Source organism: Lathyrus oleraceus, chromosome 5, assembly GCF_024323335.1.
Source record: "Lathyrus oleraceus cultivar Zhongwan6 chromosome 5, CAAS_Psat_ZW6_1.0, whole genome shotgun sequence".
In the NCBI taxonomy this organism is placed as follows: Eukaryota; Viridiplantae; Streptophyta; class Magnoliopsida; order Fabales; family Fabaceae; genus Lathyrus; species Lathyrus oleraceus.
Window position 1 is genome coordinate 494,762,318 of NC_066583.1, and position 15,240 is coordinate 494,777,557.

At 33.6% G+C, this 15,240-nt stretch overlaps 1 protein-coding gene across 1 annotated transcript; it reads left to right on the top strand.

The window, feature by feature from the left end:
* Positions 1-5,711: 5,711 nt before the first annotated feature.
* LOC127081522 (beta-galactosidase-like) lies at positions 5,712-6,689 on the top strand. Its single transcript, XM_051021771.1, has one exon. The coding sequence runs from the start codon at positions 5,712-5,714 to the stop codon at positions 6,687-6,689; it is 978 nt and encodes a 325-aa protein (XP_050877728.1).
* The last annotated feature ends 8,551 nt before the right edge of the window (positions 6,690-15,240 follow it).

Sequence of the window (15,240 nt, forward strand, 5' to 3'; positions counted from 1 at the left end):
TCACTTACCTCAGACGGTCGTTTTCAAGGAGAACAAGGAATGTCTACGGTGGTCCACGAGACTTATGTCTCTCACTAATGATGATATCTTTTGGTACAACCGTGTGTATGATGGTGTGCAGATTATCGACTCTTGTGGTGAATTCTCCAATGTACCTCTTCTTGGTACATATGGTGGGATTAACTACAATCCTGTTTTGGCACGTCGGCAGCTTGGGTTCCCCTTAAAGGATAAACCCAATAACATTATGTTAGAGGGTGTATTCTTTCAGGATGGTAAATATCCCCAAGGCTTGAAATCTAGGATGGTCCGCGCTTGGCGCAAGATTCATAGGAAAGGAAGGAAAGAGTTGGGTCCTAAGAATTACATCGCTTTGGAGCCTTACACTGTTTGGGTTAGGAAGAGAGCGTCTGAGTATCTCATGCCTTACGAGTATCCGAGACCTACACCTATGATTATGGCTGGGCCTTCAACCCTCCCTAATCAAGGAGTAGAGGAGTTGAGAGACGAAGACCGTTCACGTGCCTGGATCCGTGAACGTGAAGAGTTGCTTCAGCAGATTAAGAAGAAGGATGCGTTGATTGAGTTTCTTGAGCATCAGGTTATTGATGATCCTGATGATGCATGGACTTCTCTACTTCCTCAGTCTTCTAAGTTCTGGAAGAGGAGGTATGATCGACTCGCCAAAGAGAAAGCAGATATGGAGGCAGCCTACGAGAGGGAGGTGAAGAGGCTTCATGCATCCTATCTTCCTGTGTCCCGAGCTTTAGATGATTGTTTCTAGGGATCCATAGGATGATTATTTTCCTTTTCTCTTGTACATGATTGACGATGCTGCACTTCTTTTCCCTGATATTATTTAATGAGATATTTCCATATGTGACAAAATGCTTAATATTTCCAGAATTTGCAAATAAAACTCTAAAGTTCCTTTGAAATAAAAAACAAATCATATGCACAAACATTGCATGCATCATATGCATAAGCAGGTTTTGTTTCCGGTCCCTTGCCCTGTGGTCTAACTCTGTGTCCTTCATTTATTTTAAAGACAAGCTGACTCACTGGTATTACACTAGAGCCAACATTTCAAGACTGATGGATCACTTAGAGCAAGAGAACCGCGAGCTGAAAGAGGAAGTGGCCAGATTGACTGCCCTAATGGAGTCACTCATGGCTGCCCAGAGCCAGTCTTCTCCAACACCTTCAACTCCTCCCCAGAGGACAGTTATCTTCGAGATTGTCTCCTCTACTGTGCCCGCTGCCAGTGCACACTTTGTTCCAACAACCATGCCAACCAGGTTCCCGTGGGGGATGCCTCCCAATTTCATGCCTGAGGGTCCTGTTCCTACCTTTGCTTCTCTGCCGGCATCTAGCCCGGTCCTTGCCGTTCCTCCTCCTGTCGTGCATACTTTTCCCAGGGTAGACGACACCATCTATCATTGTGAGTCGTCTGAGGGTCCAGATGTTTATGAGAAGATGGATGCTATGAACGATCAATTTTTTGAGCTTCGCAAGGAATTGAAAACTCTTAGAGGGAAGGATCTTTTCGGCAAGTCTGCTGCCGAACTCTACTTGGTTCCAAATGTGAAGATCCCTGTGAAATTCAAGGTCCCTGATTTTGAAAAGTAAAAAGGAAATACTTGTCCTCTCAGCCACCTGGTCATGTATGCCAGGAAGATGTCGACTCAAACCGATAATGACCAACTACTCATCCACTACTTTCAGGACAGTTTGTCCGGTGCCGCTTTGTGTTGGTACATGGGTTTAGACAGCGCGAACATCCGATCCTTCAATGATCTCGGCGAAGCCTTCGTCAAGCAGTACAAGTACAACATGGATATGGCTCCCGATAAAGATCAATTGAGAGCCATGTCCCAGAAGGATAAAGAAACATTTAAGGAGTACGCCTAGAGGTGGCGAGAGGTGGCAGCACAGATCGTGCCTCCGCTAGAAGAGAAAGAGATGACTAAGATCTTTTTGAAGACTTTAAGTTCTTTTTATTATGAGCGGATGATTGCTAGCGCTCCTTCTGACTTCACCGAGATGGTGAATATGGGGATGCGTCTAGAAGAAGGGGTCCGTGAAGGACGGTTAACCAGAAAAGAAGGCTCTTCTGCCAAACGTTATGGGGCGTTTGCAAAGAAGAAAGATGGAGAGGCACATGCTATGATCTCCCATGAGAAACCAAGAAGACCCTCTGGGAGGAGGCAGACTGTGCATCCCGCCAGTAACCAGCACCAGGTGGCTCATATAGCACCTGTTTTCAGAGACAATTAACAGTATCAGCAACATAGTAACAATCAGCAACCACATCCGTAATATCAGCAACAACAGCACCAACCGCAATAGCAGGCCTACCAGCCTCGAAACAGTAATTAGAACAGCACAAGTTACGAGAGGAAAAAGGTCACTTTTGATCCTATTCCGATGACGTACGCAGAGTTATATCCCTCTTTGATAGAGAGGAAGCTGATTACTCTGAGAGACCCACCGGCTATACCTGCTAACCCCCAGTGGTGGTATAAGCCCGAGTTACATTGTGTTTACCATTCTGGTGCTCCCTGCCACGACGTGGAGAATTGTTACCCTTTGAAGACCAAGGTTCAAGACCTTGTGAGGTGTGGCATTCTGTGTTTTGAGGACGTAGGTCCTAATGTGAAGAAGAACCCATTGCCCGAGCATGGGAAATCTGTTAACATGGTCTAGGGTTGCCCTGGCAAGTACAAAGTCAAATATGTTAGTCATATTCGACAGTCTCTGGTCGAAATGCATCGTTTGTTATGTAACTACAGTCATTATGAGCATGACCATGATAGATGTCGAGTCTGCTCTGTTAACCGATTGGGTTGTTGCCAGGTGCGCAAGGATGTTCAGGAAATCATGGACGAAGGAGTCATTGAGATCCTTCAAAACAGGAATGTTGATGAAAGTGAGGCTGAGGTCAATGTGATCTCCCTAGTGTTCCGGATACTCGAGCCTGTTATCATCAAGTACAATGGTAGCAAGTAGAAGGCTTCTCCCGCTCTAATCATTAAGCCTGTTGGTCCTATGCCTTACTCCTCTGAAAAGGCAGTTCCCTATCGCTACAACGCCGTAGCAGTAGAGAATGGGAAAGAGGTGTCCTTGCCCTCTTCTTCTGTTGTGAATATTGTCGATGTTAGCGGTTTGACCCGTAGTGGCCGTGTATTTTCAGCACCGCCGAAGCCTCAAATTAATGCTTATTTTGTTGAACGCCCGATCGGGAACGCTGTGAATTCTCCGAATCCGACACTTGCTGTTAAGCCCTCCTCCGTATTGAAAACTCCTACTTCTGTTGGCCCGAGTGGCAATGTGAAAGAAGACTGTGATGAGATGCTGAGACTTATCAAAAGGAGCGAGTACAATGTTGTAGACCAACTTCTACAAACGCCATCCAAAATATCCGTGTTATCCTTACTCTTAAATTCAGAACCACACCGAGAAGCTCTGCAGAAGGTGTTGGATGTGGCATATGTGGATCACGATGTCACTTTGGAGCAATTCGATAGCATTGTTGCAAACATTACTGCTTGCAACAACCTGAGCTTTTGTGACTCTGATCTCCCTGAGGAGGGAAGAGACCACAACCTGGCATTACATATATCTATGGGTTGTAGAGACGACGCCATGTCCAATGTACTAGTGGACACTGGGTCATCATTGAACGTATTGCCAAAATCCATTCTCTCCAAGCTATCATATCAAGGGCCTCCCATGAGGCAGAGTGGAGTAGTTGTGAAGGCTTTCGATGGGTCTCGCAAAACTGTGATTGGGGAAGTTGATCTCCCAATCAAGATTGGACCAAGTGATTTCCAGATTACCTTCCAGGTTATGGACATTCACCCATCGTATAGTTGTCTCTTAGGCAGACCATGGATTCACGAAGCAGGCGCTGTGACATCCACCCTACACCAGAAGCTGAAATTTGTGAAGAACAAGAAACTGGTAGTGATAGGGGGAGAAAGGGCTCTCCTGGTTAGCCATTTGTCTTCCTTCTCTTATATAGATGCTGAGGTTGAAATTGGAACTCCTTTCCAAGCTTTATTTATAGCTGAGCCTATTGAGAAGAGAACTCCTTCATTTGCTTCCTACAAAGATGCAAAGTTGGCAATTGAGCGTGGTGCAACCACTGGTGTAGGAAAAATGATTGAGTTAGAAGACAACGAGTCCCGGGCTGGCATAGGTTTTTCTTCTGGTACTTTCAACAAGCAAGGATTATTAAAGAGTGGAGGTTTCATCCACACTGGTCTAGATGAGGAGGTTGCTGCTAATTTAGAAGAAGATACAAAGGATTCTGGCAATTTCATCATCCCTGGAGGGGTCTGCAACAATTGGGCCGCTGTGGATATTCCTACAGTTATCCACAAGTCAGCGTAATGATCACTTTGTTTGAAAACCCTTCTCCCATGCCAAAAGGAGGAGTGATGACATTGTTGGCGCATAAATGCGATGATATTTCCATTCAATAAATTCATGTTAAATGTTTGTTTTTCCAATTATTTTCCCTTTTTGCTTTTTGCATGAAATTGGTGATCACATAAAACCCTAAAAATATAATAAAATCAATCTTTTCATCTACATAATGATTTGCCTTGTTTGATTTCTAAAAGCTTTTCATATCCAAAATCACTATGCAGGTTGATCAAACCCATTGAACATAATGACCCAACACCATCTCCCAATTTTGAATTCCCTGTATTTAAGGCAGAGGAAGATGATGTTGAAGAGATTCCTGATGAGATCACCCGGCTACTTGAGCATGAAGAGAAGATCATTCAGCCGCATCTTGAGAATCTGGAAACAGTCAACTTGGGGTCTGAAGATTGTGTGCGAGAGGTAAAGATTGGGGCACTTATGGAAGAATTTGTTAAGAAGGGGTTGATTAAGTTTCTACGAGAATATGTTGACGTCTTTGCCTGGTCATATGAAGACATGCCTGGTCTAGATACTGATATGGTGCAACATTTCCTACCTTTAAAGCCTGAGTGCGTGCCTGTGAAGCAGAAACTCAGAAGAACTCATCCTGATATGGCAGTGAAGATCAAAGAGGAAGTTCAGAAGTAAATTGATGCGGGGTTCCTGGTGACTTCTATATATCCTCAATGGGTGGCCAATATTGTGCCCGTGCCTAAGAAAGATGGAAAAGCCCAGATGTGTGTGGACTATAGAGACTTGAATAAAGCTAGTTCGAAAGATGATTTCCCTCTACCACATATTGATATGTTGGTAGATAATAAAGCTAAATTCAAAGTCTTCTCGTTTATGGATGGATTTTCCGGATATAATCAGATTAAAATGGCACCCGAGGATATGGAGAAGACAACATTCATCACACCTTGGGGAACATTCTGTTATCGAGTGATGCCCTTCGGTTTGAAGAACGCCGGAGCCACGTATCAACGAGCTATGACCACCTTGTTTCATGATATGATGCACAAGGAGATTGAGGTATATGTTGACGATATGATTGCTAAGTCAAGAACGGAAGTTGAACATGTAGAGCATTTGTTGAAGCTTTTCCAGCGTTTGAGGAAATATAAGCTTCGTCTGAATCCCAAAAAGTGTACATTTGGAGTCCATTCTGGCAAGTTATTGGGCTTTATTGTCAGTGAGAGAGGTATTGAGGTTGATCCTGCAAAGGTCCAAGCAATACAAGAGATGCCTACTCCCAGAACTGAGAAGCAATTTAGCCAATGGGGCATACACTTCACGGTTATGTTAATAGGAGGTATATAGGATACCAATTTAGCCAATGGGGAAATAAATTCACTTATGAAAAGAAAGTTTCTTTTAAGAATGGAACAAACATTATAACTTTGCTTAGTACCACTGCCGGGCTTGCAAATTATGGTGCATGGTTTGACGAGATAAAAACAGGCATATCAGGTGGCCCTGTTCAATTGATTGGAAAAAATAATGTTACTATGGATTTGTCAACCAACCTTTGGTCTTATAAGGTTGGTTTGAATGGTGAGAGGAAACGTTTATATGATTCGCAACAACATCTCAGTGTATCATGGAACACTAATTCACCTCATATTCCTATTGGAAAACCTATGACTTGGTATAAGGCAGAGTTTAAAGCCCCTTTTGGAACAAACCCTATCGTGGTGGACTTCCAAGGCCTAGGTAAAGGACATGCTTGGGTGAACGGACATAGCATTGGTCGTTATTGGGCTTCTTGGGTTACAGCTACAAATGGATGCAGTGACACGTGCGATTATCGAGGAAAATATGTAAAGGAAAAGTGCAACACTAATTATGGAAGTCCATCGCAAAGGTGGTATCATGTACCAAGGTCATTCTTGAATGATGACATGAACATATTGGTTTTATTTGAGGAAATAGGTGGTAATCCTCAGAGTGTTCAGTTCCAAACTATGACAACAGGAATTATCTGTGCTAATGTATATGAAGGCGCACAACTCGAACTATCGTGCCAAAGTGGACAAGTAATTTCACAAATCCAATTTGCTAGCTTTGGGAATCCACAAGGCCAGTGTGGTTCTTTTAAGAAAGGGCCTTGGGAAGCTACAAATACTCAATCTGTTGTGGAAGCTGCATGCATAGAAAAAAGTAATTGTGGATTTTTAGTTACAAAAGAAATGTTTAGTGTTCCACTTGGAGTAACAAATAGTACAACTAAATTAGCAGTGCAGGTGACATGTTAAGCCAAAATTTGTACAAGTTAATTTAAAAAAATTAAATGTCCAATTATCAAATTTTAAATAATATATTAAAAATTTCACATATCGTAAGTTAAAATCATTTTTCTTTAGTTTAAACGTTAATGTAAGTTGTGGTAACAATAAAAGTTATTTGAGCAACCACCCAATCTCTTTCAACATTTCTACCATGAAAAATTGTATCATTCTTACCGAGCAAAATGAACCATATATTTGCAAACAAGATGTTATACCTCATCAACAACATTAGAGTTAGTTTAGTTTTTCATTGAAAATTAGTAAAGTTATAGTGAAACAACTTAAAAACACATATAATCCGTGACGGAGACATAAATTTTAAACTGTGAGGACAATATATTAATATATGAATTTATTTCCATTTATTTTTAAAACATAAATATATATTATATTTATTTTTTAATGAAATTTATATCTAAAAAAATATTTAATAATTTTATAAATCTTTTATTTTTGTAATTTCTTAAACTTTATTATAGAAAATAATATTTTTTTTGTATTCATTTTTTATAAGATCATAATATTAATATAAAATCCTATAAGTCAATTTTTTTTAAAGGGTTAGGGAAAAAATATTTTGAAGTTATACAAAAAAAATAATAGTTCGAGTATATTTAGTCTGACATATTTTGATTTAATTATTTACAGTGAAAATAAAAAAAATCACATTAATTTTAAAGAATACCCTAAACAAATATTCATATATTTTATAATTTTTAATAATATATTTATAATAATAATAATATTTCAGTAAATTTAAAATCCACTAAAATATAATTTTTTTTAGAAACATAGTGGGGGAACATGCCCCCATACCAATACATGTGTCTCCGTCCCTACATATAATTGTTTCAAAAAATTCATATTTAAAGCTTGTTATTTCTTTCTAATAAAAAACTTGCATCACACATTTTATTTTTCTTTTAAACAATAAATCATAGTTTTATGTGTCTTTTATTTCTTTTTCCATTTTTAGGTATAAGTGTGTTTTGTAAATCTTATATGTTTATCTTTATCCTGATATTATCTTAGATCAAATTTTATATATTTATTAGGATAATTATTTTTATGAAATATTTTATCAGAAGTGTGAAAGATATGAAAGCATATTAGTGCATGTGAAATTTATCATTTGAATTCAATGTATACATTAACTTATGTGATAAGTTATATATATATATATATATATATATATATATATATATATATATATATATATATATATATATATATATATATATATATATATATATATATATATATATAAAGTTTAGCACCATATTTAATGTCTAATTTCGTTCAGGTGATAATAGTAATTGATTGACATTTAAAATTCATTAAAATAGTAATTATGATATATTATTTCGATTTAGATTTCAAATTGTTAAACTCAATGATGTTTTAGCTTTGAACCAATATTGATTCAACACAAACTTCTATTTTTAATATATTACTTACAAATTTTTATTTATTTTTGGTTTTCCATGATTCTTAATGTAAATCGTTAGTAGCTTCCCCTAAATTGTAAGCCAACGTATTATCAATATGACTTGTAAATGGATATTTTTATAAGTTATTAAAAATTATAGTATAAAAGTTAAAATCATTTTACTTATTTACAAATTTAATTTTCGGGAAGGATATGCTTTTATGGCATACCTAATATAAAGTGCAATCGTATTCAAAACTTAAAGTTATTTGATTTAGGTAACAAAAAAGAGTATTTTGTTGAACTTAATGTAAGGAAAACAAATAAACATGATGAATTAAAATAATAAAATATAACTAAACTACTAGGTGAAGAGTTAAAAGGATAACCAGTTATATATAAAAGGACGAAATATGTCAAATAATCTCACAAAACCAACAATAAAGTTGATATAATTTTGTATTTATGTTATTTATACACTCATTTTACCGCATGAGATTTATATCTTTGATTAAAAAACCAACTGAAATGGAATGAATGTGATAAAAATCCTCTTGGTAGAGGAACTATGTCTTGTGATACTCTCCCTTAAATTGGTTGACAACATGCATCTATCCATCAAAATATCATGAGTGATACTTGGACCATGTTAAAATTACTTAGTAGAACAAATAAGTCTTAAGATGCTATCCCCTAAGCTACAAATACTTAATCTGTTGTGGAAGCTGCATGCATAGAAAAAAGTAATTGTGGATTTATAGTTACAAAAGAAATGTTTAGTGTTTCAGTTGAAGTAACAAATAGTACAGCTAAATTAGCGGTGCAGGTGACATGTTAAGTCGGAATTTTTTACAAGTTAATTTAAAAATTAAAATGTCCAATTGTCAAATTTTAAATAATATATTAAAAATCTCACATATCGTAAGTTAAAATCATTTTTCTTTAGTTTAAACGTTAATGTAAGTTGTGGTAACAATAAAAGTTATTTGAGCAACCACCCAATCTCTTTCAATATTTCTACCATGAAAAATTGTATCATTCTTAGAGAGAAAAATGAACCGTACATTTGCAAACTAGATGTTATACCTCATCAACAACATTATAGTTTGTTTAGATTTTTATTGAAAATTAATAAAATTGTAGTGAAACAACTCAAAAACACATATCATCCGGGAGGGAGCTAGAAGCTTTAAATTGTAAGGATAATATATTAATGAATGAATTTATTTCCATTTATTTTTAAACATAAATATATATTATATTTATTTTTTAATGAAATTTATATGTAAAAAAATTAATAATTTTCTAAATCTTTTATTTTTGTAATTTTTTAAATTTTATTATAAAAAATAATATTTTTTTGTTTGCATTTTTTATAAGATCAATATTAATATAAAATCCTATAAATCAAATTTTTTAAAGGTTTAGGTAAAAAATATTTTGAAGTTATACAAAAAAAGTAATAATTCGAGTATATTTAGTCTGACATATTTTGATTTAATTATTTACATTGGAAAAAAAACTCACATTAATTTCAAAGAATACCCTAAACAAATATTCATATATTTTATAATTTTTAATAATATATTCATAATAATAATATTATTTCAATTAATTTAAAATCTACTAATATATATATATATATATATATATATATATATATATATATATATATATATATATATATATATATATATATATATATATTTATTTATTTATATATATATAATTTATTTTTTGAGAAACATAGTTGGGGCACATGCCCCCATACCAATACATTTGCCTCCTTCCCTATATATAATTGCTTCAAAAATTTCATATTTAATGCTTGGTATTTCTTTCTATTAAAAAACTTGCACCACACATTTTATTTTTCTTTTAAACAATAAATTATAATTTTATGTGTCTTTTATTTCTTTTTCTTTTTTTAGGTATAAGTGTGTTTTGTAAATCTTATATGTTTATCCTTATACTGAAATTTTCTTAGATCAAATTTTATATATTTATTAGGATAATTATTTTTATGAAAGATTTTATCACAAGTGTGAAAGATATGAAAGCATATTAGTGCATGTGAAATTTATCATTAGAATTCAATGTATACATTAACTTATGTGATAAGTTATATATATATATATATATATATATATATATATATATATATATATATATATATATATATATATATATATATATAAAGTTTAGCACCATAAATTAATGTCTAACATGCCATTTAATTTGAGATAAATATTTCTAAAGCATATCATCCTTACAAATCTCATGTTTAGAGGATGTGGATATGAATGAAGAGAAAATAATCCTGGGTCACTCATGGACTAGGTTAAATAAAAAACCATATCGATCAATCTATCACTATCTTAACATGTATCACTAAGAAGTATAAAATATGAACAAGTTCAACTTATAAATTGACAAACTATGAATAACTATTTTAAATGTCTTTTAATCTAAATCTTAATTTCACTAAATCATGGACTTATCTACCGTTGAATGACGTATCTCTATTTTGAACAAGAACAATAAGTTATATATGCCACATATTATAACAAATCTCTGAAAGTGATATTTTCATGTACGGGTCGAGTATGAAATCATCATAATATAATTTTTTTACTATATATTAACCATTTCAAAATATAATTTAAAATATATACGATTATATTCTCTTTGAAAAAATATCAACTAGTAAAGAGAATTCTTCTCAAAAGATATTATAAATCTCATCGTGTTGAGTTCGACATAATAAACACACTTATAACAAGCAAAAGTATTTCTTTGGTCAATCGGACATGAACACACCAATTAGAAGTACACCGCTCTTACAAATCTCACTCCCACGTGATGGTTGATCAAAATAATTTCATTAAGAATTTAACCCTTAATGACCACTTGCTTTAGGGCTTTGGACTGACATGAGAAATTCTTTGTGCTAATGTATTTGACACATCTATAACTATCATGCCAAACTGGACAAGCTATTTCACAAATCCAATATGCTAGCTTTGGGAATCCACAGGACCTGTGTGGTTCTTTTAAGAAAGACTTTTGGGAAGCTACAAATAATAAATATGTTGTGGAAGCTGCATGCATAGGAAAAAGTAACTGTGAATTTATAATTATAAAAGAATTGTTTAGTATTCCACTTGGAGTAACAAATAGTACAACTAGATTAACAATGCATGTGACATGTTATATCAACATTTTATACAAGTTAATTTAAAAATTAAATGTTCCATGATCAAAATTTAAATAATACATTAAAAACTTCACATTAATGCATATCGCAACTTAAAATCATTTTTCTTTAATTTAAACAATAAAAGATATTTGAGCAACCATCCAATCTCTTCCAACTTTTCTATCATAAAAAGTTGTATCATTCTTAGAGAAGAAAATAAATCGTATAGTTGCACACTAGATGTTATACCTCAACAACATTAAATTTTGATTCTGATTTTCATTGAAAATTTATAAAATTACAATGAAACAAATGAAAACCACATATTTTTGCTTCAAAAATTTCATGTTTAAAGCTTTCTATTTCTTTGTCATACAAAACTTGCACCACACATTTTATTTTTCTTTTAAATAATAAATCATAATTTTATGCGTCTTTTATTTCTTTTTCCTTTTTAGGTACAAGTGTATTTTGTAAATCTTATATGTTTATTTTTATGAAAGATTTTAACCCAAGTGTGAAGGATATGAGTGCATGTGAAGTTTATCATTGGAATTTAATGTTTACTTTAACTTATATGATAAGTTATTAACTTTTGAAATTCATTTACTAGAAATATATATATTATTTATCAATTTAGCATCATAAATCAATGTTTAATTCCGTTCATGTGATAATAGTAATTTATTAAATTTTAAAATTCATTAAAATAATAATTATTAAAATAGTAATTATGATATATTATTTAGATTTTTATTTCAAAATTTTAAACTCAATAACGTTTTAGCTTTGAGCCAATATTGATCCAAAACAAGCTTGTGTTTTGAACATATTGCCTACAAGTTTATTTTCCACAAATTTCTAGGCCATTGTATTCTCAACATGACTTGTAAGTGGAGGTTTGTATTAGTTTCTAAACATTTATATTATAAAAGTTAAAATCATTTTTACTTCTTTAAATATTTAATTTGCTAGAAGGTCATGCTTTTGTGACATACCTAATTGAAAGTGAAATCATACTCAACACTTAAAGTTATTTGATTTATATAACTAAAATGAGTATTAGGTTGAACGTAGTGTAGGGACTACAAATAAATGTGATGAATTAGAATGATAAAATATAAACAAAATACTATGTGAATAAGTTTGTTACTTCATTTGGTGGAGGGTAATATCCCTTGGCATGATTTCCAGCGTACAGTTCCCAAAATAAACAATTTTAGTGTGAAAGCTTTGACCGTTTTATTTCCTTGCATAAACAAATTTAAACAGAGCTATCCATAGATATGTTAGTCGAACTAAAGCGAAATATGCACAAATATAAATATAATACTGAAAATGATAAAATTATCAAAATATCTTTGAAAATTAATGTCACTCCCCGATAATGACGTCATTTTTGTTGTCGTCCAGATAGAAGGTCTATTTTTATCGTCTCCACATGGACGGATTGTTTTTCAAATACCGTTCAATAGTTTATAAGACTTTAACTTTGGTTTAATAAAAGATTTATTGTTTGGTGAATATTTGAAAAGTAAAATAATAAAGAATAAGTGTTTGTTGTTTCAACCATGAGAAAACTTTGTCGGGCTTAGACTTTATTGACCTGTTCTTATGTAGCATCCTTGATCATTAATATGCAATTCTAATAAGTCATTAATATTACTATTAGCATATCTATATATATATATATATATATATATATATATATATATATATATATATATATATATATATATATATATATATATATATATATATATATATATATATATATATATATATATAGCCTTATATACTGTACATATATTTATTATTCATTTTTATGTGGATAATGTGAATACAATAAACACCAATCACTTTGCTTCCTTCTAACAGTTTCATAACAAATTTTGTTATTGCATCTTCTTCTTCTTAAATGGATCTTGATTCCATCTTCAATATTTCTGTTATTCCTGCATCTTCTGTTATTACTACATCTTCTTATCTGAACATTGACATGGTATCAGAGCTTCAATAGCTCTGGTAGCAATTATTCTTCCTTTCCCCTCTCCAATCGATTGCGTTATCTTTCAATCAATTGTTCTAATTTGCAGATTCTTGCTGTTTCTTCATTTATGTTTTCATGGCTAACCAGAGTTTCACCAATTTTTCCACAAATTTGTCGAATATGTATTACCTACATCCGAATGAAAATCCTTCAATCGTCCTCGTTTCACCTTTACTTGATGATAAAAATTACCATACTTGGGAGAGATTGATGCATATTGCGTTGATCTCCAAGAACAAGGACAAGTTCGTTGACGGTACACTCATAAAGCCTCTCGTTTCTGATCCCTTATACGCTCCATGGATTCGGTGTAACACAATGGTTTTGGCATGGATTCACCGTTCAATATCCGAATCTATTTCTAAGTCAGTGTTGTGGATCGAAAGCGCAACTGGAGTATGGAAGAACTTGCAGCTCCGTTTTTTGCAAGGTGATATTTTCCGCATTTCAGATATTCAAGAAGATTTGTACAAGTTTTGTCAAGGTTCTCTTGATGTTTCGAACTATTTCACTCAATTGAAGGTAATGTGGGATGAACTCGAGAATTATCGACCCGTACCAGCTTATTCTTGTGCCATATTGTATACATGTATTTTTGACGCCATGAAATTAATAAGCAGAATAGTGTTTTCAACAAATGGAGATGCTTGCAAAAAGAAAAAAAAAACTGGAAATATATATACTTGAAGAGCATTTTCAACAGTTTAGTTGATAAATGTTTTCGACACTTCGACAGATTGATGGTTCGATATTTCGACAGAAGAAGATGTCTGCAGATGAAAAGACGTCTTCGACAAGTATGGACGATGTTATGATATTTCGACAATTCGACAAGTCTGAGGAGACGCCTCGTTTCGACGTAAAACGGAAATTCAAATTCAAAAGAGTTATAACGTTTGGCAGAAGATGCGTGGAAGCACCTGGCGAAAGGAAGTCATGCAGAGAGCCAAGTGTCATAGTTTTAGGATTTATTCGTTAGTGACAGTTACTTTGTTTGTATATAAATAGGATAGTTGTTATCAGAATGGGGGTGGAAAACTTGTACAAAATTCCTGCAAAATACTCAAAGTACCCGTGTGAGAGAAAAGAGTCTTATCTGGAAAATGTACGTGTGAACAAACACCATTTCTTTAAAGTTTTATCTTATAAATTTCGAAGTTCTTTACCAATTTTCCTTTACATTTACCAGTCATTTATCCTTTGTATTTACTTTATGCAATTTATTCTTCGCCATTTATTTTTCGCCATTTATCTTAGTCTTGTTAAGTTTACTTTTACTTAAGCACTTTTAGTCAATATCTTTCGTACATGAAAGACTTAGTAAACCAAATAAAGGATACAAAGGTTGTTCTAAAGAGTTACAAAGTTATTTAAATTTGCACATGTCCCATGATTTGTATGGTTGATCCTGCAAGTAACCCAATTCAATAAGTTTTTGAATACCAGAGGTTGTTCGCCAAAATCAACAGCGAACAAATTGGCACGCCCAGTGGGACCAATGCAAAATCTAAAACTTAAATAATCTTTAGTCAAGGTTTCTTCTTCGTTGTATGAGACTAAGAAGTGGTAAATTAGCCGTATCTGACGTAGAAAGACCTAAAAGAACGAGAGTAAGGAAAATGGCGAGTCAGCCAAATAATCCAAATAGTCCTAATCCAAATGAAGCCATCCCAGTATCCAACCCTATCCCTTCGACAGGAGGAAATGTGGGATCAGCCCCTGTGTCAGAGGTTGTGCCTTCGCTAACAGGGTCAATACCAGCGGTTTCATTATCGCAAAATGCGCCCAGTCCGTCCATTAGGACGCAACAAATGCCTGTTGGGACACCTCCTCCTATAAG

Excerpts from the sequence above, each read along its gene's own strand:
- LOC127081522 (XM_051021771.1), top strand. The coding sequence starts at position 5,712 with ATGGGGCATACACTTCACGGTTATGTTAATAGGAGGTATATAGGATAC.